Source organism: Alosa pseudoharengus, unplaced genomic scaffold (genome assembly GCF_046254945.1).
Source record: "Alosa pseudoharengus isolate Yale_2024_CS ecotype anadromous, Long Island Sound unplaced genomic scaffold, YU_APseudo_1.1 YU_APseudo_1.1_scf_4, whole genome shotgun sequence".
Taxonomy (NCBI): Eukaryota; Metazoa; Chordata; class Actinopteri; order Clupeiformes; family Clupeidae; genus Alosa; species Alosa pseudoharengus.
The window spans coordinates 34,549,760-34,572,477 of record NW_027468774.1 but is presented as its reverse complement, the minus strand read 5'-3'; the positions used below and the strand labels follow the sequence as shown (position 1 = coordinate 34,572,477).

At 40.7% G+C, this 22,718-nt stretch overlaps 2 protein-coding genes across 2 annotated transcripts; one reads left to right on the top strand and one right to left on the bottom strand.

Annotated features, from left to right (window-relative positions):
- Positions 1 to 243: 243 nt before the first annotated feature.
- Positions 244 to 5,061, top strand: stmn2a (stathmin 2a). The gene is made up of 5 exons (XM_076267042.1): positions 244 to 376; positions 2,302 to 2,397; positions 2,798 to 2,973; positions 3,359 to 3,550; positions 4,663 to 5,061. Exons 1-5 carry the CDS (start codon positions 358 to 360, stop codon positions 4,720 to 4,722), a joined length of 543 nt encoding a protein of 180 aa, XP_076123157.1. The 5' UTR covers positions 244 to 357; the 3' UTR covers positions 4,723 to 5,061.
- An 828-nt stretch (positions 5,062 to 5,889) lies between these two features.
- On the bottom strand, positions 5,890 to 8,100 carry LOC143103225 (hairy/enhancer-of-split related with YRPW motif protein 1-like). Its single transcript, XM_076267041.1, has 5 exons — positions 7,938 to 8,100; positions 7,687 to 7,747; positions 7,480 to 7,563; positions 7,285 to 7,366; positions 5,890 to 7,131 (listed from the first exon to the last, which is right to left on the bottom strand). Exons 1-5 carry the CDS (start codon positions 8,021 to 8,023, stop codon positions 6,527 to 6,529), a joined length of 918 nt encoding a protein of 305 aa, XP_076123156.1. The 5' UTR covers positions 8,024 to 8,100; the 3' UTR covers positions 5,890 to 6,526.
- Positions 8,101 to 22,718: the final 14,618 nt, after the last annotated feature.

Sequence of the window (22,718 nt, the reverse complement as noted above, 5' to 3'; positions counted from 1 at the left end):
CTTATACAGTTGCATTATTTTAGCAAGTCATTGAAAAACCTGTTGTCAGATACAATATTACTGGAATGTAAGCTAATGAATGAAATAACAGGTCGAATCTCATGCGTTTCACAATAAATGTCCCTGTTGTAGCCTAGCCCTCAAGAAATGCGCGTCAAAACGGCGTCACTGTAGCCAATCTGCTTTTGCGCGAACGTAGTCGTTAACCCAACCGCTCCCATCCTTGTCTTCACCCGGCTCTACCTCCAGTCTGCACGCATTGTCATCTGCTGATTCAGTGCCTTAAGCATCCTCCTTCACGCCACGGGCAAGCTCTGTAACGTTTGTTGGAATTGTTAGATACTAACAACAGCAGTCATGGCCAAAACAGTAGCCGGTAAGATGAACAATTTTCTTCATTTTCTAAGCGCGTATTTGTAGGTTATTTATGTGATTGACGTTTGTGTCTGTCGGCAGGTTACAGACAGTTATGGTGCCAAATAATTACAAGTCACGATCCACGTCTCTGGATGACTAATTTTAAAGCACAGAGAATAACATTTTAATTATTGCTGAATTTTAGGAGGTATTACGCTGTATTTTTGTTGTATTTCCAAAAATAACCGTCATAGCGTAACATAAAGATGCGTAGTTAAAATAAGATGGCACAGCTTAATATAAAGATGCATCCGTGATTTAATTGATTTACCTTGGAAAATATCTTAGTTCTAAAAGAAAGTACATATTTTATCATCAATAGGCCTAGGTGATGGAACATTTACGATGCTGCACCTGCATCTATCCAACGCCTCTGTCTACAGTAGAATGCAGACAGACCCCACCCAAGAAAGGCAGCATCTCGTTATTTTATTCAAGCAGTCGGGGTTCTTACACTGACGTGATCACAGTCATGACAACACATATCGTAGATTGCAACTGTAATTATCTGTACTTGTCATCATTGTTGCATTTGGTAAATGTTTGTTTGACTGAAATTATGAATGATCATCGACTTAGGCCAGCTACTGGGTAGCCTTCTTCATTGTTATGGGGTCTCTACCCAAATATTTTAACCAACATAGTCAGTCTCCACCACTCCCTTCTAAATGTAGTCCTAATCTAAATGGTAGCCTATACCCTGTATCAAAGGCAATATATATATATATATATATATATATATATATATAATTAATCCTATATTGGGTATGCAATAACATGAACCTGACAATATCACATACAGAAATATCAGATAAGCAATTAAAGAGGGAATTAGAATTGGTTCTTTGGTGGTGTAATTTAAAAATATTTGGCTCTTTGGGTTAAAATTGTATGTGTGAATTATTTGAATGACCATTATAGTTTGCAAAATATACCAATATTCTTGTTTATAGTTTTACTTCCCTATATGGGTGAGGGGGAGGCAGGCTGGTCGGATCACTTCTGGTCTGGTGTTTAAATGTGAAGGCCTACATCATCCTCATGATCATTTTGAAGAAAAGAAAGTTTTTGCTGTTGATATAATCCCTTATATAGCAAAAAATATCTTTGTGTGAGTCAGTGTTTGTACAGACAGCTGGATGAGTGTGTAGGTTGTTGTCAGGTGTAGCACCCCAGTCCTGGAATGCATTGGTCTGGTCAGCTGCTCTGAACGAGCTGGCTGTCTGCTGCACCACATGCCTTGCCCTGCTGGACTCTGTTGCATGGGTGTCGCACGCTAGAGAACACACAATGGGAGGCCGGCCAGCGCTGCAGCAAAGGATAGTTCCACATGGTGGCCTTTGCAGTAGCTGGCTAATCATATTGACTTCCTGCCGGCCACCAGCTGAGGCCTGGTTGTCGCGGCAACTTATCCGGACGTTTGCGTTATGGGATCATGTAAAGTAAGGAGTGGTTTGGCCTAAAAAACCCTCCCCTGGATAAATGGTTATACCACTTTTTTACTATTTGAATTCACGGTATATCTGAAACATGGAATAATGTGGAGAACAAAGCTATTTTCATGACAGTTATGAAAAAATACATCAGTATGAGTGCAATAAAGCTGCGTTTCACTCATGATCCTGACAAAACAGTCCATGGACACCATTGTTCTATTCTCTTCTAATTTTAATGTATTCTATCTATACATTATGATGTTCTAATGTATAGATGATGTTCCATCTATTCTAATATGATGTTAAACTTTTTTAAAATTCTTTCGTCCTTGGTAAATACTGTAAATGCAAGACAACCCCTGTGAAAGTGATGCCACATACCTTTGAAGTGAGAACACTGCATCAAACGCGTTGATAAGTTCTCAACTAAAACCTCTGTGTTCTACAGCTTACAAAGAGAAGATGAAAGAGCTCTCTGTCATCTCTCTCATCTGCTCCTGCTTTTATCCAGAGGCTCGCAACAATCTAGTCTGTGAGTTTGAAGGTAAGATTTACAGGTATTTTAAACCTATTCAAATACAACCTTGACCTGTGGATTCGCACAGAGTTGGCATTCAGAATCTACTGACTATCATCAAAACTGAACAACTTCCCTGTGTCTTGCATAAAAATGTCACAGGAGGACTTGAGATCCTTAGATTTGGCCATCAATATTGGCAGACTATTCATTAATTTATTCATAAACTACTTATGAGTTTAAGACAGTATTCAGTGAGCTCTCCAATATCAATACTCTAAAAACATTCATAATTGGTTTGACAGGGTCATTTGCAATTTGCCTAACAGCTGGGTGTGTCCTTAAAATTGCTCCAAGATTGAATTACAGCAATTCCAACAATCCAATAGCTCATTTGTTGGGGTGGCTTTTTTCCTCCGTTCCCTAGATATGGAAGTAAAGCCCATTAACAAGCGTGCCTCAGGCCAAGCCTTTGAGGTCATCCTCAAACCGCCCTCACCAACATCTGACTCGGCCCACAACCTCGGGTCACTCCCCAAGAAGAAGGACGTGTCCCTGGAGGACATTCAGAAGAAGTTGGAAGCTGCAGAGGATCGAAGAAGAGTGAGTTCAAAACCCTGAAGCAGAGCAGCTAAAAAGATCAGAGAGCAAGACTGTGATCTGTAAACTCCCACTAAGCTATGGATGACACATTCCAGCCACACATCTTAAAATTAGATTTGGTTTAAATGTGTGATTGATTTAAAATGGTGTTGCCATACCTGTCGCCATGGGTAGGACCAAGCATTTTGATTATGTCCACAGGGACATACTAGCAGAATAAGACAGATATATTAGCTATGCTGAAATGCACAGTATCTTATATGTTGTGATCAACATCCTATATCAATCGTCTTCTTTATAATTTTTTCCATTGCCTGCTTTGTATAGCTTTTCAACTTGACCACCACTTACACGTAATCGTTGTCTAAAAACATGTGTGTAACAGTCCCAGGAGGCCCAGGTGCTGAAGGCTCTGGCCGAGAAGCGAGAGCATGAGCGCGACGTCCTGCTGAAGGCCATGGAGGAGAACAGCAACTTCAGCAAGATGGCCGAGGAGAAGCTGACGCTGAAGATGGAGCAGATCAAGGAGAATCGCGAGGCTCACCTCGCTGCTCTGCTGGAGCGTCTGCAGGAGAAGGTGAGGGAAAGAGCAGAACACAGCAGAACAGCAAGCTAGAGAAAAAGAGAGGGGGGGGGGGGGGGGGTTTGGGACTGATTCAAAAGGGTGAGGTCTGATCTGAAAATGAACTCAAATGTCATGCGGATTCATTTGACCAAAAATGACAAAAATATTCATTGGAATATAGATTCCTGCTTTCAAGGAATTTTTCCAGAGAAAATACTTTGTTGTTCTCCTGTTGTTGTATGAGTAAGAGGTTATCTAATGTTTACCTTAGCCCTGATAGCTAAAATCTGGCAGCTAAGCTCAGTCCTCAGTTTGACATTTTGTACTATCACTTTATTGGTAATCCCAATGTTCACTGTATCGCTAACCACAAACAGTCAATATATATATATTCCATAGCATGTGAATGTAGTGAGAATTAAATGGCAAGCAAGAGCACATAGGAAATGAAATAACATAAATATCATCATGTCACATTTTTGAACCCAAGCTTAAGTTTAATTGAATTAATTTCATTTTCACAGTAATCATAGAGGAAGAAGGCTTCTCGCTGATTAAAGTTTGATTGGTGTATTGTAGGAATTTAAAGGGATTGGTTTACACCACTAGGGAAATGTCACATCCATTAATTTTTTCTTCCTATTTTCAGTTCTATATTAAGTATCCCACTGTGAAAATGGCACAAGTGACTTGCAAATTAAATTTCTGTCAACAAATTGCTCTTTGCCATAGTAGAAATACCACTCAGGCAAGCTAGGAGGTGCCAGAACTCTCAGTGGTGCCCTGGAAGCAGTAGCACTTTGTTGTCAATATTAGCAACACAGTCAACATTAATGTTCATCTAATGCAGTTTTACAAATTAAATCAGTCGTTAATTAAAAGTTAATTCGAGCCTAACTTTCCACCATAAACAGCTGTGCTGTATATTGTATTATAGTTCATTTGAAAGCCCTTTTGGTATCCAGAACAGTCTAAATGGCAAAAAGAAAACAGTGTGAATTTAGTAATTGTACTGAAATCAGAATTGTCAGTTTTTAAATCAGATATACTCAAATATTATCATCTTTACACAACCCCCCCCCCCCCCCTCTGTGTGTGTGTGTGTGTTGTGTGTCCACATCTAGGAGAGACGTGCAGCTGTTGTGCGCCGGAACAAAGAGTTGAGAGAGGAGCTGACAGCGTGAGACCTCGGGTCACAATTATCCTGCCACAGCATCCCTAACACAAATCCATACACACTCATTTAAATATGCACACAGGCATACACAAGAACACACATAGCCATACATTCAAATACAAAACACGCTAGCACACGTCACAAGTAAAGAACACAACCGTAACAGTATTTCAGTATCTCAGTATTACCCATTCAAGTCAAATATCCAAGTATCACACTTCAACAGAATGAATGACTTTGCTTGATTTCATAGAATAAAAAGAAACACATGAGTACTGTTTTGTAAATGTATCATTTTTATTACTCATCTTTCTGTACCCTTGGTCCTCTCTCTCTCTCTCTCTTTCCATCCGTCTCCAAAATGGCTTAATAAATGTGCCATGTTACCCATGAAAGGGTTTCTTTTTTGCTCCTATGATTCTTATAGGTTTTTGAATCAGATTTACTGAATGATTTTCCGGTCATGAAATGAGTCCTCTGTAAAGTGTAGAAAGTAATCAAAGTGATCGATACACTATCAGGATATGACTGAAAGGCTACATTAATGTATTATGCACTGCAAGTGTCCATAATTTGCTCTTATTTTTGTTGCGTTGAATTATGAGAGTTACTGCTGCTCAGTTCTAATTCACATCTCAGGTCTTATTCACATCACTTCAGTGTTGACCACAAGTGTTTTTTCAGAAGGTAAACTTCTACATCGTCTCTCTCCAGTAGATGGCATAATGGTTGTGTTTAGCTTAATTGACTGTGAAGTTCACCCGCTATGAGAGTATTTTGTTTGGAGACATGCTTTAGTTAGTTTGTATTTATTTATTATTTCTATTTTTTACAAAAGATTAACACTTCTTATTATAAAATGTACAAAATCAAAAGTAAATGAAGATGCAGAGTAAGAAAGTGAGCACACGCCCTCTCACACAAAAAATACAAGGGTCAGAGAACCTTTGTTGAGTACTTCCTCAACCATTTCCTGTGTTATTCACAGAGGTCATGTGATCTGACATGCTGAATAGCAGGTCCATGAGACTGGGCAGACCTAGCAATGGCTGTGGTGGATGTTGTCAGTCTCATTCAAACAGCTGTCAAACACTAATTTATGTGCATCTATTTGCATGCTATTTGTTTTTTTTTTTTGGTTGACTGCAAATTTGACCACAAAATGGAGACATGCTTTATACTGAAATGTATAGTTTATTCAGAATCAAAGGTTTGGCAGTATCTAGTGGTTAATCCAGAAGGGAAAACATAACATTATAACATTCAAAATCATGCATTTACATTTTCAGTGATAACATAGCTTCAGATATAAAAAAATAGAATTAAATTATTAAAAAATAGCCTATGCCTGCTTTTAAAACTAGCATATCTATTGACTAATCCTAAGCATTCCCATGTTGACAGAAGCAGAACAATAAGTTCTGTGAGAAGCGTTCCAATCATGCAGTGTACAGGATGTCAAACCTTCAGATTAATCACTTCAGATTATGGCCTTGTCATGTTAAGACTGGGCACTCATCAGGCACAAAGAAATTATTTCAGAAAACTGAAGGACACATTGGAAACTAAAATGGGCTGGAAAATACAATGGGCTGCTCTCCTTGAATGTGGTCCTTAAATGTACAGACCACAGAGATCAATATGCTCTGTTTTAACTCAAAACACTTGTAGGAGAGTTGTCACCATACAGAGGTCCGACTCCAACAGATGCCAATATTTAATTTCACGCGGGGGCTTCAAATGGCCCCTGACTTTTCTGTGAGGTTGAGGCAAGTTCAGAAAGACCCATGAGGAAGTGGGGGCGTTGGGGGTTAGAAAGCCCCTATCTCTGTTCCCCACGGCCTGTAGGGCCTCCTCGCCACAGCTGTCCCCGCTGCAGCTGGGCTCACCGAGGGGGCGAACAGGGGGAAGGCACCCAGGCCGAAGGGAAAGGCGGAGAGGGGGGAGAGGGACGACAGGAATGGTGGCGGAAGTTTAGCGGCCACACAGGCGTTGAGGTTGTGCCCAGACCCACTAGGGGGTATCTGTGAGGGGCCAGACTTGGGCAGTGACGGGCTGGTCAGGCGGGACGAGAGAGAGAGATGCGCAGGGGAAGAGGAAGGGGAGCTGCTGTTGCTTCGTAACCCTGCTGGAGACACACTCTGCTGGGTTTGCTTCGGAGGAAAGTGGAGGGGCTGGTGGGGATGGTGAGCGGGCAAAGGGGTCCTGAAACCTGGGCCCCAAGCTGTGTGCCCGAGTCCAGAGTGTACTTCTCTCTGAGAGGCGTAGCTGCTGAGGTGAGACATGAGGCGGACTTGCAGAGGATCGGAGGCATCAAGACCTTCAGCCATGCTCAGGTAGCGAGCTGCCTCTGCCAGGCATTCACGGAAACCAAGGTTCCTGTAATCCATGGCCACTGACTGGGCCTCAAAGTAACCTGTGTGGAGAGACACTGCCATTAGTAAACTCTGTTTTGCATGCTAGACTACACATAGCCTATCAGATACTCAAAAATTATAAAACATGTAGTGAAGTGAATTGTCCATGACTGACGTTTATACGACCAATTGTAACCAAATAAATACCCCACCTTTCCCTCCAGCTGCGTGGAGGAGCTTGAGGTGATCCACAGTCATTTGTAATATTTCAGCCTTCTCTAGCTTTGTAGAGCTCTGTGAACAATCAAGATTTAGTGTTAGCCTTATATACAGTACTGCTTTCAATTAGAGTTGCAGAACGAAGAAAGACAGTGATATGCCAAGGGATATCTTCCCTGTCCACTCACCTGTTTCTCAAGAGCGCTCGGCACGAGCCTACGCAGTTCTGACAAGCTGCTATTAATACGATCACGTCGTCGTTTTTCAACAATCTGCAAATAAACATTAAACGAGTAAGAACACAATATATTGGCCATTACATTGAAATGCAACGTGTTTTTCTCATCATCTAAACATGACATGGTGATTGAGATAGCCGATAAGAAAACACACACCCCTCTGCGCCGCTTCCTCGCCTGTGATGTTGACGGTACAGTTTCATTTGAAAAGGTATTCCTGAAAAAGACACACAAACAGTCAGCCAGACTTGTGGATATTCTAAAATGGTAGGCTAGTTATTTCGTCTTTGTAAGCCAGTAATGATCCACTGATTATTTGTGAAAAGTACGAATTTTAGTATATTATTATAGTATATAACATATTTGTTACTGTATTTGTAATAATAGGCTTTAAAACTATTGCATACTCATTCTCCTCAGTGCTCTCCTTTTCCAGCTCAGTACTGTCATCTAGTTCGCTATCAGAAGAACTGAAATCTTGCGCTCTCTTCATGTTGTCTTGCAAGTCCGTACTCCTCAGATAAGTCCTGGCAGTATTGCAAGCTCTTCTGTGGCTTCGGCCAAGTTTGTGGTCTGCGAGTCAAGTTAGGTTCCCACGGCATCACTTTCACAGTATGCTTACAGGGGCGGGGCCTACATAGGCTGTGAAAAGTAACCAATGAAATGCATAGATAACTTTGAGTGACAATGTTTATTTAAATTCTCACCCCCACACCTGCATGTCCCATCGATCTGTTGGCAGTGGGAGGCATCTTGTGGAGGATAATGACAGCTGAGCTTTGTGGTAACAAATGACTTCAACAGACGGCTGTTATGAAATCAGAGCGGGCTACTTGATGGTGTTGTCCATTTATGATGTTTATGTGAGGGCCTAAATGAACCTTGAGCATTTCAGACACAGTATGGCAATATGCACTTGTTGGGAAGCCTATATGTGTTGCCTACCTCATCCATCACAGTTCAGCACTGATTTTGTTTTTGGACTATTTCAGAACCAGGGAAGAGTCCTACCTTTGGATAGCTTTCTCCAATCATCGGCTACCTGATTTTCGGATGTAGGCCTAATTAGAATATTCATGTGAAGATGAGTGATGATCAGTGAGATCAGACAGTAAGTCAGTCAGAGTACAGACAGTGAGAAGATATTAAATGTACAACGCCAGAATCAGGGGAGGAGTGAGAACCCCAGCTCTAGAATAGTATACGTTTTTTTAAAAGAAGATATGAAGCTGCCACCAGCCAAAACAAGCTCTTTCATCTGTGCTGCAGTTTCAGCCCTGGCGGGTGTGCAGCGAGTGGCTGGTGCGTCTGCAGCCCATACCTGCTTTTCCACATTTCCTGCTGCCTACACAATTAATGGGCCGAGGAAATTCTTAAATCTGTGGAAGAAAAATAGTAGAATCCCTGACTTCTCCCCAGCACGTCTGCAGTGCTTCAGCACAAAGCCTGTCTTCAGCTGCTTACAAAAGCCGAAAGCCAAGTGTCTCTCCTGCCTCATTCAAGAGATTATACATTTTTGTCTGATAGGCGTACAGTGGTATTTACTGTGCCCTCTTTATTTGCAATGTCCTCCGGAATTTTCCAAGTGAAAATCCAGTTGAAAACTTTTAGTGTATTTCAGATTAGATCCCTGTTTCAGCTTGGTGCAATTGGCTGTAAGCATCTGGATTTTGATATGCATTGTACTGGAAATAATTTACAAGGTCAGCTCTAAGGAATATTTTAATCGTAACAGTGCAATCAGACAAAGTGCACAGAAATAACAGTGTGAAGACCACCCTATAAAATATCAGCTTTATGCAGACAGTTGCTCGGTGTTAATACTAATCTTGGCATGTGCCTGCTAGCTGTGAGTGTTTGTGTGTAGGTATGCAGACACGTGTGCCACCGTGTGTGTGTGTGTGTCCAGTTGGGACTGTTTCCCACAGACCTGATCTAATTCTGTGTAACTCAATCTCCGTGTGAGTCGTCCCCAGTGAGAGCTCTTCCCCCATAGACTACCCCCTTTCTACCCTTGTCTGTGGGAGTGTGTGCGCGTGTGTTTGCCACTGGTGCTGCATGCTGGCCCTGTCACTCTCAGCCTCACTTAGAGGCACACACACACACATACGCACACACTCACACAAATACTTTTCTCTCTCACTCTCTCTCCCCTCCAGGAGTGATTTAGTGAGTGACAGCAGTAGCAGTTTGCATGCCTCAGTGCATCCTGTCTGCACACATCCTGACATCTTATACTTGTCTGTCAAAACGACTTCGGGTAGGTAAGTTTGTGTGTGTGTGTTTGTTTTGGGGAATTGTTTATTTTACACAGCCAAATTTTATTTGTCTGTTTTGTTTATGTGTCTGTGTGATACTACATTAGCGCATATTATCTTGTATTTTTAGACAGTGCCTCTCAGCAATTGTGCCAAGTAAGAAGAATGTTGTCTGATTGTCCCAGATCACTTAAGAATGTCTACCACGTCACAAATGGCTATGAATGACTCAGTGCTTCTTTGCCAGTCTGTGCACAGCCTTGTGAGTGCATGGAATTCTCCTTGATTTGTTGAGTCATATTTGTCTGTGAGCAAAACCACACAGATTGCTTTTGATAATTTGTTATGGGTTCTTGTCATCGCAAATGCTCAGATATTCCAGCACTTACCATTTTTGTCAAATGGAGGAATGTTAGAGATCAGAGTCCAGCATGAAGGTGTGGAAATGTATTAAGCCCACCCACAGTGCTTTCAAACACACATGCACAGGCGTGCGCGCACACACACAAGCATGCACGCACACACACACACACACTGAGAGAATGACCCTGGTACTTCAAATACACCCATATACCGTTGGAGCCATGAGGAATGAGGTCTTGTCTCTGGGTATTCATTCAAAAGTCTTATCCCTCCAACCAGCGTTTCCTGGTTCTCCAGCTTCCAGTATGGTTGGTGCTGAGTGGGTTTCCTTGGTTTGTGTTTGAATAGGATAAAGAGTGCAAGCTCTCAGATTGTTACAGGTACTCTGACTGCTTCAGAAAAATGACAAAATACAATGACTTCTTTGTTTGCCCCCCCCCCCCCTCTCTTCTTTCTCTCACCAAGTTAGTGATATAGATATGTTCTCCTCTCTGTTTGTGTTTGGCACTTTATTGGAAACCTAAAGAAAGGTAAAAACAATGTAATAACGTATGTGTTTACAGTGGAAAAACAAAGGATGACATGCTTTCTATGCATGTCTTCCTTCCTTTGCCTTCTTCCCATCAAATCAATAACAATCCTGACTGTTAGAGAGGAAAAGTTGGGTCATCCTGCTTCAAGGGCTAAGGGTTATTCCATAGTCATTGTTTGCGGTGCCCTTTGCCAACATTTGCTGGCAGCTGTATCACTATATTTGGAAAAGGGAAACCTTGGTCTCCAGGACCCCTGCCAGCTTGTAAGAGCGCCCTGCATTATAACTAGCACTGGATTTGAATCAGCACCTCTGGATAATGGAGGAGGTTGAAACAGGCTAAAATCCAAGGGTCTGAACATATAGTTAACATTAACCTGATCCTGGCCTTCAATATTTATCACAGTTCAGTACAACACGCATGCCCTGGATGAACTTCACCCATTGTTTGACATCAATCTTTTTATTTAAATCTATCTGCTTTTGCATGGAACAAAGTCAACATACTGATTACAGCAGCAGAAAGAGGTATGGGCAAGGCCAGCACAACCATCCTATTGGCCAGGGTGTCAAAATCCCCCTCCACCCATTACTGTTGTGAAAAAAACATGTGCCTACTTTCTCTTGCAATGTTTATGTCAATGCTTTTGTCAATATGCTCATCAGAGAGTGGACATGCTGACATGGGGATGGCATCAGAGGTTTATGCAACAAAGTCGACTCTTGTGTTCTCCAGGTGCTGTTTATGCCCAAATCCCCCCCCCGCAACACAATTTGATTTGGTAAGCTAAGAAGACACACTAACCAACATCATCTCAGAACTGAAAGAAGGTGCTCCAATGGGAGTAGGCATAGGCCCATTTTAAAGTGTTACATATTTTCATGACATGCACCCTTACTCAATCAAGCCACTGGAATAGCCTGAAACCACAGATATGGGAAGTAACAAAGTACAAGTATGTATACTGTACTAGCACTTTCAGATATCTGTATACTTACTTGAGTATTTATTTTCCTAACAACTTTTTACTTTGCTACCCTACATTTTCACAGAAATATCTGTACTTTCTACTCTGCATTTTCAAAATTGTCTCGTTACTTTAGTGTTGATGCATTTGAAGCGAGTTATCAATTATTTTTATTTGAGGTCATTGTGTGCTCTCCCAACATCAAGGCTGATTTCAACCTAAATGGATGGGACAACAATAATGCAAAAAGGATGTTGACTTTGCAACTGTAGGGGTGCCACCTGGAATGGAAAACTTCTTTGTCGAATTCAGTGCTTTATCAGAATGTGTACATATTGTTTGTGTACTTTTCCATCTTAAAAAATTGTCTGCAAATATCACTTTCCTAGGCCTATTCTGCCAGCGAGCTTACCTCAAAGTTTCTTTGCAAGTTCATCCTTGGCTTGGTAGTAGGCAACACATTTGCTTGGTTTGTTTTTAAATGCCTTAGGGACAGTGACATTGTTGTTAAGGAGTTACAGTTGTTAAACTGGATTATCATTGTAGACTACAATAAAAATAGTCCTTCAAAAAGGCTATGATATACCTTTACTTTTATCATTTAAGTAGGCCTATATTTCAGAGTCTATACTTTGTTACTTTTACTTGAGTAAAGAAATTGATCACTACTTATACTTTTATTAGAGTGTTTTTTACAGAGGTATCTGTATTTGTACTTGACTATGGAAAGTACTTTTACCATCTCTGCTACATAGTTTAGGCCATGCTCCCTGTCCCTGCTTTAAAGCACATTTTTTCAAACAAACAAACAAACAAACAAACAGAGAGAGAGAGAGATCACAACTCATGCAATTTAATCTGACTCTACGTACCCCCTACAGCAATAACCCTGTATTGGTGTAAAACTAACTACAGAAAAAAAATATCCAAAAACCTTGCAAACACCATCAACAGCATACACAAGCAATAATACAGGCGTGTAAAGTCTTTTCTTTTTGAGATATTATGTGGTGTTGTTGTGCTCTAAAGGATTTTTGAATGGTGGTCCATCTCGGACCATATAGTGCAAAGCCATAGTGGCTTATAGGAATACATGTTTATCTGTCCATAACATAATGATATAAATAAATTTGATGAAGTCACCTATTTATCAAATCTACTTTGAATAGAGGCAAATTGCATGTTATTGCTATAAAGGTCACACAGCATCAAAGGGTGTCATGAAGAAAGAGATACATGCACACACACATACAGTACACACGCACACACACGCTTCGCTTCCTAGATTCCAAAAGGGCCACGCCCCGAGCTCCAGAAGATCTGTTTCACATGGTTTGGATGCTAGATCTACAGAAAATCTGTTTGCCAGCGTGGCACTCTGAAATCTTTGCTTTAAATGACAACTGGCAGCGGCTCTTTGATCTCAACTCAGATCAGTGTCAGCAGCACTGCATACCAGGGTGGAATCTTCAGGTCTCCAACATTCTTTAACTGCCAATTGTCAGCAACTGCAAATGCCACAATTAATCTCTGCATCTCTCTCTCACTCTGTTTGTCACATTTTAAACGATTTTAGAGCGATTTTAGAGAAAGATTTTAGAGAGCTTTACAGTGCTCTCTGATTTCAAACGTACAGTGGAATCAGATGTAGAGTGCTGCTCTCTGATCTCAAAAAAACATTAGATCAGTGGCAGCAGCTACACTGCATGATCTCTCTCTCTCATTCACTCTTCACTGAATTTCATCAAAATTGAAGGAAAACCTCATTAAGCAGCAAGAGATAGGGAAGATCTGCATGACCATGCATACACACACACACAATCACACACACACACACACACACACACACACACACAGACACACACATGCAAGTATACAAACACACACACACACACACACTGTTGGCATGGTGAATTCTGGAAGTACTAGCTAGACATAAGGTCTAGGCCTGTTAGTCACATTTTAAAAGAAATATATTAAAGCCCTTTACACTGCTAATGGGGAACAAAGACGGATGAAAAATGGGAAGGCAGTGCAACCATTTCTACACTAGTGTTGCTTTGCAATGTGTTTTAGCAAGCACACTAATGATAATGTTAACAATATGTTACATAATTGATATCAAAACATGATTGACATCGATATTGTATTTGAGCTGTATTGTATCCAGTATTCATCTGTCAATTAAAGTGAAACATATTACTGCACAAAGTAGACACACTGCTCTTATTATTTTCGATTTATTGGAATTTTTTCTATTAGACAGAGATGAAAGGTTTTGATGCTGGCTTGGTTGAATGAAACAGACAGAATGAGTATTTGAGAGAGAGGAAGAATGAAAGCCGTTGAGTCTGAGTGTGTGTGTGTGTGTGAGTGAGTGAGTGAGAGTGTGTGTATGCTGAGAACAGCACTTTCCCATGGTGTCAAAAGGTCAGAGGGGCAGGACACGATCACTGCAGTTGCTGCCTGTTTCACACAAGGACCCCACTCCACCAAACACTAGTATGAAGGGGCACACTGTGTGTCTGAGAGAGAAGAAGAAGAAGAAGAGAGAGAGAGAGTGTGTGTGTATGTGTGTGTGTGTGTGTGTATGTGTGTGTGTGTGAGAGAGAGAGAGAGAGAGAGATTCTCAGTGTGGGCTGCACTTCCTCAGGGCTGTGTCCATCTCTTGCACCACTGAATCCCCAAGCACTAATTGGGGAACAATGGACATCTCTATCAGAGACTGACAGAGAGAGAGAGGCGGGGGAGAGGAAGGTCATGACCAGGAAAGACACATAAGGCCAAATTAAAATAGGATGGAGACTTTAGAGAGGCTGTGCTTTTTCGACTTGAGACTTTTAGAGAGGCTGAGTTTATTTAGATGGCATCACTTGATTGCAAATGTATAGCTTATTCAAATGTTAGTCTGTCAACTTGCACCCCCTCTCTCATTTCCATCTCTCACCGTTTCCATCACTTAAAGGAGAAGTCTTTGATTATATGACACTTATTGATTCCTCCTCATGTTCCTCTGTCTGCAGTGCATTTGTGCCCTCAAAAAAAACTCCTTGGCGCTTATAGGCTAATAGAAAATAAACAAAGTGGCTTGGACTGAGCCATAGTATTCCCGCAATCAAGACTACTTTAGGAAAATGGAATGGTGTAATTTAATTTCCTGTTGAGGTTAAATATCAACAACCATTCGCCATAATAGATTGCATCTTTAACCACCAAAAATAGCAAACATTCACACATTACTTGAGGTGCAAAATCCCCCACCAGACCTGTTGATTACTTTCCATCTAAGCCCACATTCTGACTGATATCTCACAGGCATATGTGCATGAGTGTGAGAGTGCAGCCCCCTACTGGTCCTTCAGATGGAGACCAGGCATATACCCATTGAGTTACATTACAGGCGGGACAAGGCAATTTATTTCATACACAAAAATGGCCATTCAAAGTGCACTTCAAATGAACAGATAGAATAACTAATAAAAAATATGGTAAGAATGCAATAAAGGGAAAAGTAAGTGCATTGAAAGAAAAGAATGTAGATTGCATTAAAGGAATGTATATATATATATATAAAAGAAAATGAAACAAGAAGCTTAAAGGGCAAACCAGTCTAGTGTTTAAGGCATCTGAGAACAGTTAAGATTCAGACAGTGTTATCATGGTAGAAATTATGCTCAATATAGGCCTACTGCACAATCTTTGCAGAGGGAGGGAAGCAAAGATTTCAGCACCAACAAAATAAATAAGAAAAGTAAATAGTTCAATACACAGTTGGAGCGTCTGTGTTGTGGCGGGACATGTTCTGAGAAGTAAATTATTGGTCAGACCCTGACAACATGGGACCATGTGTCTCAGTGTCTGCAGGAAAAAAATAGTAAAGCCTTTGACCTTGCAACATTGTTGACACACTTTGTTGACAGGCACTTAATCTAATCTAAAAAGAATCCCCTTGATTCACACAGAATGTTGGAAAATATACTGATACTACTACTTGTAATTTAAGAGTATTGTAATAATCAATATTGTTGTGCAATGCTTAGCATACATTTACTGCAGTCATGCTACATGCTATATCCATGCAGCTGTTGAAATTGTAGGGATTTTGATGATTCAGCTGCTAATGTCAATCAATAATACACACACCTTCTCTGTTTGCTGAAGCATATGTACATATTCCAGCAGTCCAAAGTTACACATGAGAAGAGTTGACCCAAAGCACAAGCAACTGTCACTCATTTACTATGCTTTGTATTGTAAAGCATTTAAAGAAGCAATTTAAGCATTTTTGCCAAACTTCAAATTACACACACACTGTGCAGAATGCACACAAAATACCTGTTAATTATTCATTACAGAGCCCAGGGGGGGTCATAGACACAACATCCACTCTGGCTGCTACAATAAATAGCTAAATATTAGATAAATGTACACCATACATTGTCAGAGGAGCCACTGTTGTATCGGATATGATGTTTCACTTGAAATGTTTTGCTGCTGCGCATTAACCCATGTGCGTCAGTGAATCTATGAACATCGTATTTGCGGAAAAAGACTCGACACCATCTGAAGAATAATTTGCAGCACAACAAGTCTGCATGTAGTTTTCTGTTTAGATCTACCATACTGCACTATTTCCTCAAAATTCTTTGCAAATGTGTAATTGTATTGTGTTTGACTGATGCACTCAGCTCTGCCTTCTGGCAGCTTGAATCCATAACTTGCAGCACCATCGGATTTGGAGGCGAGCGTGTTAGCAATGGAACTAAAACTAGCAACCATTACTAGAATGTGTGTTAAGACGTCATTTTACTTTAATGCACATATACTGTGCAGCTATCATACCAGCTGGGTAGCCAGCTAAAATCCCCGGGTGCTAGCAATTCATAGCATAGGCTACAATACTTATACATCTTAAAGGTTGTTCTATTGCTGTAGCTGTACCTCAATAGCTTAAATGTTATTCTATTGCTGTAAGTCTGCCAAATGAATAAATCTAAACGTAAATGTAGCATGTCTCTTAAAGGTATTAACAGTGATTCTGGATGACGTCATATCCGTTGATATTTGAACCAGGGCTTTGAACCGATTTTTTTTTCCAATCGGTTCGTTCCGAACAGAAACGGAATTATAAAGTTTCCGGTTATGAGTTCCACCAATAAATTGACGTTCCCGAACCGGTTAGAACAAAAAAATACTGTTCCCGGAACGGTTAATTTCGTTCCTGTCAGCTTTTTAATGCTATAGATATGTCACATCTTTCTCATCCAGCTTAAACCAAATGTAATAATATTACAACCATTATTAAATAATAATAATTATATTATTATTAATAATAATAATTAAATAGGCCTACAATTATTTCAAATGTGTAGTTTATTGTTAAAAGAGAACATTTCCACACAAACGTAACAACATTATTAAGACACTTGGTTATGCCACTCGGGCAGGCACGCCTGCAGGTGTATGTCCGTACGCACTGTGCGTACCATCACTCAACAACGAGAGAAAATGTACCTTGTGTGTGTGTATATTCACACCATATTGGCCTACCATACCTTTCCAACTATGCACAGTATCCCATTAGTTGCATGCCATCAGGCTATTTACAATTTTCTATTAAGTAAAGTTAGTGAACACTTATCAAAATTAACGCGCACACATGTTTGAGCAGGAGAGAATACGCACGCAGGCACGCATAGGCTACTTGTTTTTCTTTTACTCGGCTTTCTATATGGTTATCAGCACACAATGTTGAGCTAATTCACTAACTCAATACTCATCATGGATATCACAAGTTTAAACAACGAAAACAGAAAGGATGGAGGCAGCAAAGCTAGAGCAGCTATTCAAGATGGGCAAGAACAAGGTTGGCTAAGCAATTGGTGTGCTTGTCAGAACGACTGCATTACAGCTGTTTAAAGCCAGACGTTACAGTAGCTATAACACAACTAAAGGTAGCTTTAGCCTGTATAGGGATGTATAAAGTTGCCCAAATGAATAGGTAATTGTAGACGTTGTTGTTGCATTATTGCATGTGGATGTTGTTATGCTATGTATGCACGAACCTAAAGGAAAAATACTGTCCACGCGTGAACGTTTTTTTCGGGGGGGGGGGGGGGTTGATGGGTGTGCGTACCATAGCATTAAAGGGGTGGTTCAGGATTTTGGACATAAGACCTCATTTCCAAGTAAGCAAGTGTGATATTTATCAGTGGAGACCGTTTTCAACACGTTTCATCCAGTCCTTCTAATTGCAGAGTTCGCAGGTGCTAGGCTAGCGCAAGTCAACGGTATGTGCTAGCCTGCCACTAAAAACAGTCTTACCCACTCCACAGTACACCCGAGGCAAATAAATTATAACGCCAGACTATCGATGTAAATGTCTGTATTGATACTGTTATTTCTAACGTTATTCTATCCTTGCATTTCAACGATCGCATTACATTTTGAGGGACTAGTTTCTTACCACGACGGAATTATACTTGCTCCGGTTAGTAGTACTGCGCCGAAAAGTAAACAGTAAAGCGCACTCCAATGGGGATACTTAGTAGTAGCCTTGGTAATATCAGTCCGCTGCTGAGATGCAAAATGACTACTACCAACTTCAGGGACCAAAGTATAACTATTGCAACGCGATGCGAGGGTAGTTGTATTTCTTACACTATTCTATCAACACAGAGATTTACATCGATTGTCTGGAATTTGCCTCGGGTGTACTTTGGAGTGGGTAAGACTGTCTTTAGTGGCAGGCTAGCACATACCGTTGACTTGCGCTAGCCTAGCACCTGCGAACTCTGCAATTACAAGGACTGGATGAAACGTGTTGAAAACGGTCTCCACTGATAAATATCACACTTGCTTACTTGGAAATGAGGTCTTATGTCCAAAATCCTGAACCACCCCTTTAATTCCTGCAGGCGCCCCTGCTCGGCAACAACAAATTCCAACTGTCGGGGGAAAAGGTCATCCAGTAGGCCTACTCATACCGTAACAAGCCATCTGTGCATTAGGCAAACAGAGGTGTTGGCGCCATTTAGCCAAATATTCGCTAGTCCATCATTAACGTGGAGTCGACAAATATAGCTATTGTTATTGTGTTTGGAATGAGCATTTTAATTAACGATGGATCGTAATTTACCTCTTATTTAAGATGTGGAGTGGAGACTTTGTAATCCACCGCTCTCTCTCCATTCAGTCAGCGAATGTCTGATGTGATGTCACACAAGTGAACCTCAGCCGTCATGGTAACGTGCGCAGGAAAATAATTACTTTTTTTTTTTAGTTAATTAGGCAACGAAAACTTTGAGGAACGAAATAAAACCGGTATTAACCGGTTACCATTATTTTCAAATAAGTGTTCCTGTTCCAGAACATAAAAAATAATAACGTTTCCGGTTTCGTTCCTGTTCCCTGTAAAATACAAAAAGTTCCCGGTTTTCGTTTTCGTTCCTTGAACCGGTTCAAAGCCCTGATTTGAACCGAACACCAACAAAACACTAGAGCGAACTCACTAATCTCACTAGAATTTCAGAGCTTAAATACAAGTTCATGAACATCAAATTGGGACTTGGGAAGTGCCCAAAAAGAGCTATGGGAGCCCACAAACCAACTGCCACCAAAGATGGAGATGCGGAAAAGGAAATGGAACAGGATCGGACACATCCTATGCAAGGATCCAGCAAACATTACCAGGCAAGCACTAAGGTGGAACCAGGGGCGTAGTACAAAATTCTGGGCCCCTGCATAGGCAGTCGTAATGGGCCCCCATGTTCCTCACCCCCCCACCCAAAAATAAATAAATAAATAAAAACAATAATAATAATAATCGTACACATGAATCTGCAGGCCTAGATGTTTATAGGGTTATAACTATTAACTGTAATGCTTAGAGTAGCCTGACACACATTTCAAACCTCCTTTCCCCAAATTGTCTAGCCTACTATATTGTTGACATTATGTGTACAGATGAGCTACCAAGTTACATATAACACTGATTAGCCTATTATTGCAATTAAAGCAATTTACAAAAGATTCACTGAACAAAAATGCTGATGTGGTACATGAAAATTTAGCTAAAAATGTGGAGAATGCAATGCAATCAAGCATTTTCGACGATATATTGTCACAAGCTGGCAGAATAGGCAACAGGCCGATGTGCGTTTTATTTGGAGACTGTTTTGCGAGACAGAGACTGAGTTTGCTGCTGATATTCTGGGGATAGGCTACAACATAGCCAATGTACAACTTTAGCCTTTTAATATATTTGCTGCATTGGATCAGTCTTTCTAGAACAGGCAAGGGCTTTCTAGCCTCACGTCAGCAGCGCTGCATCACCCATATAGCCTACATTAAAACAACCAGCGGATGGTGGGCGGGTGCCGTTTCGAAAATTGGTCAAAAAACTTTGGTGCTGATGGATGATAAGTTTTGCTATGCAGTTATGGTTGAAACTAGATGTACCGCAGAGCGGTACAAAATATGACCGCCGCCCAGTCCAGCACATTTTTTCCACAAAAAGAAATCACGCTGAAAGGCCTATATGATTCTAACTGTCTCACTAAATTGCATTATCCACACTCAATTCTCACTGGTATCTGCTAGACAACAAGTACCAAAACATGATTACATGAAACATGATTTCACATGTAAAATTCATTTTATACAACCCCACCTCCATCTTGCCTGTTCATAATTATGAGAAATTCTTGATTGTTTGTGTTATGTTTATGTTATGTGTGTGGGTGTGTGTGTGTGTGTGAGTGTATGTGTGTGTGTGTGTGTGCGTGCTTGTGTGTGTGCCTGCGTATGTGCCTGTGCATGGAAGCGTACATATGTCTACTGTGTGAGTATGTGTCATACGCAGTGCCGGCCCAAGCCTTTTGGGGGCCCTAAGCAGAATTTGATTTGGGGGCTCCCTCCCACAACGCAGTCACCTGTGCTTGGCGATAATTGACAACTTCACACTATAATGTCATATTATAAATTAATACAGTGAGGTTATGTATTAATACAGCGACTGATTATGAACTACTGTCCCCCTGGACACAGATGCATAAGGACCCTCTCCCCCTACCCTCTTTGTGCAAATGTGGGTACAAACGGGTGTGTGTGTGTGTGTGTGTGTGGGGGGGGGGGGGGGGGGGGGGGGGGGGGGGGGGTTAGATGTGATTTCCTGTATTCTGGTGCATTTTTGGGATGGTCAGCTGGAGAAGGGCAGTACCTAAATTTGTTCAGATTCATAGCCTTTTGCTTTTTGACTTATTGGTAGTGAATTCACACAACTACTTGGGGTTCAGGGTCCCTTGACCTCTTGGGCTCGGTAGGCTCATTCAGTAATCCATCCTTGCTCACATGCCAAAAATGTTTTGGGGCTCCAATCTAGACTTCTGGCCCCATGTGCTTGGTAAACTAATGTATTAATATAGTTGTTATTTACACCAACCCTGTCACCTTTTAATCTTAGAGGGTACTAAAATCACAGATTTATTTGAAACATTCATATTCAAAGTGAAGCACTAAGGGTGGTTTACTGAAGTTGAATTGACAAATAACAAAATACAACAGCATTTGTATTTGTTATAAACAAGTACATCAGTTTAATGACTTGTTTTTCAACAGATTTGCTCAACAAATCCGCAAATGTGCATTAAATGAGCAATTTTCAACTACAAAATAAAAACAAAATAGACAAACATTAATAATCAAAAATAAAATGTCCCAAAAAATAGATAATTATTCCTACTTCGTTCCTGGTTTTTAGGCATCTGCAACTCTGCAGTGGACGAACCTGCAATGATTAAATAAATACATAAATAAAAAAATAAAAAACGATGTTAAATGTGTCGTGTCATATTAACAGGCTATGTAACCATCAAGAAAACCTCACCTTCTGGTAGGTAGAGTTAGGTAGAGGTAGAGATGTGCTCCAAAGCACTTCAACAGTGTCTCTGAAAAAAAAAAAATTGCATAAGTGCATAGTTGATCGAGCAGAATGAGTTTATTTTGCTATCATTACTTACACTCAAATAACAAGCAATTCCACATGTAACAATTCATATTCTATTGGCAAATGAGGCATAATCAAAAGAGTATACTTAATTGCAGTATGGTGAACGCTTAACATGGTGATCTACTGCAGCCTAAATATTAGGGTAGCACCGCTACATCGCTTGCCACTATCTTAATCAAATGTAAATTTATTTTCATCACAGAAGTCTCCCCACCCAACATGGTATATTTTCTCAAACATTACCATCTCTCACCCAAGATCTTAGAGCAGAGCGCACGTACTGTTCCATCTTTGCCTATCAAGCTGGAATGTTACCGATGCCCAGAGTCGCGCTAGTCAGTGGGTTGGGTTGGGACTGGGAGCCTGGGCTTAGTCTGTTGTTGCTATCAGACTTACCACTATGTCACATATTATAGAGCAGTAATAAACTATCAACACTTTCAGGTGCGAAATCAGAAACAATCCCTCTGTGGTAAATTTGCCTTCAGCTACGTTTTCATGTAGCTACTGTAGTGCTAATGTCCACTTCAGTCAGCTAGCTAACTTTAATTTATGACATAATAAGCCCACCTAGAGCTAGGGTACATGCTTGATTGAACATCCAAAACAATCCCAATATCCTTGACATCTGAAATACATCTAGATAAATATATATTAATGGGAGACATTTCTCTGTTGATGGCGGAGATTTAGCTCTGGTGATGGCTTATATTAGATCGATCATGACAGCTAGCTAGCTACCTCAAGCACAAAACATACTGTAAATAATCATGCAAAACATACCTGTATCTTGCTCATTTTTCTCCTCCTCTGTCATTTTCTTCGTTCTGTTTTCGGCACCAGAGGGAACATTCTGAACATTACCGTCTCTTCCGATTGTTGAACTTGATGCAGTGTCTGCACGAATTGTATATGCACCCGAGGTGTCTACTTTATGCGCGTGACTCAAAGGCTGGCAGACACAGTAGCAGTAGGCAGGCATATTGATCATGAAATCATAATTTTCTTGATTTGAATGATAATTGTTTCATTTATTCATTCATTGATGTCACTTGTTT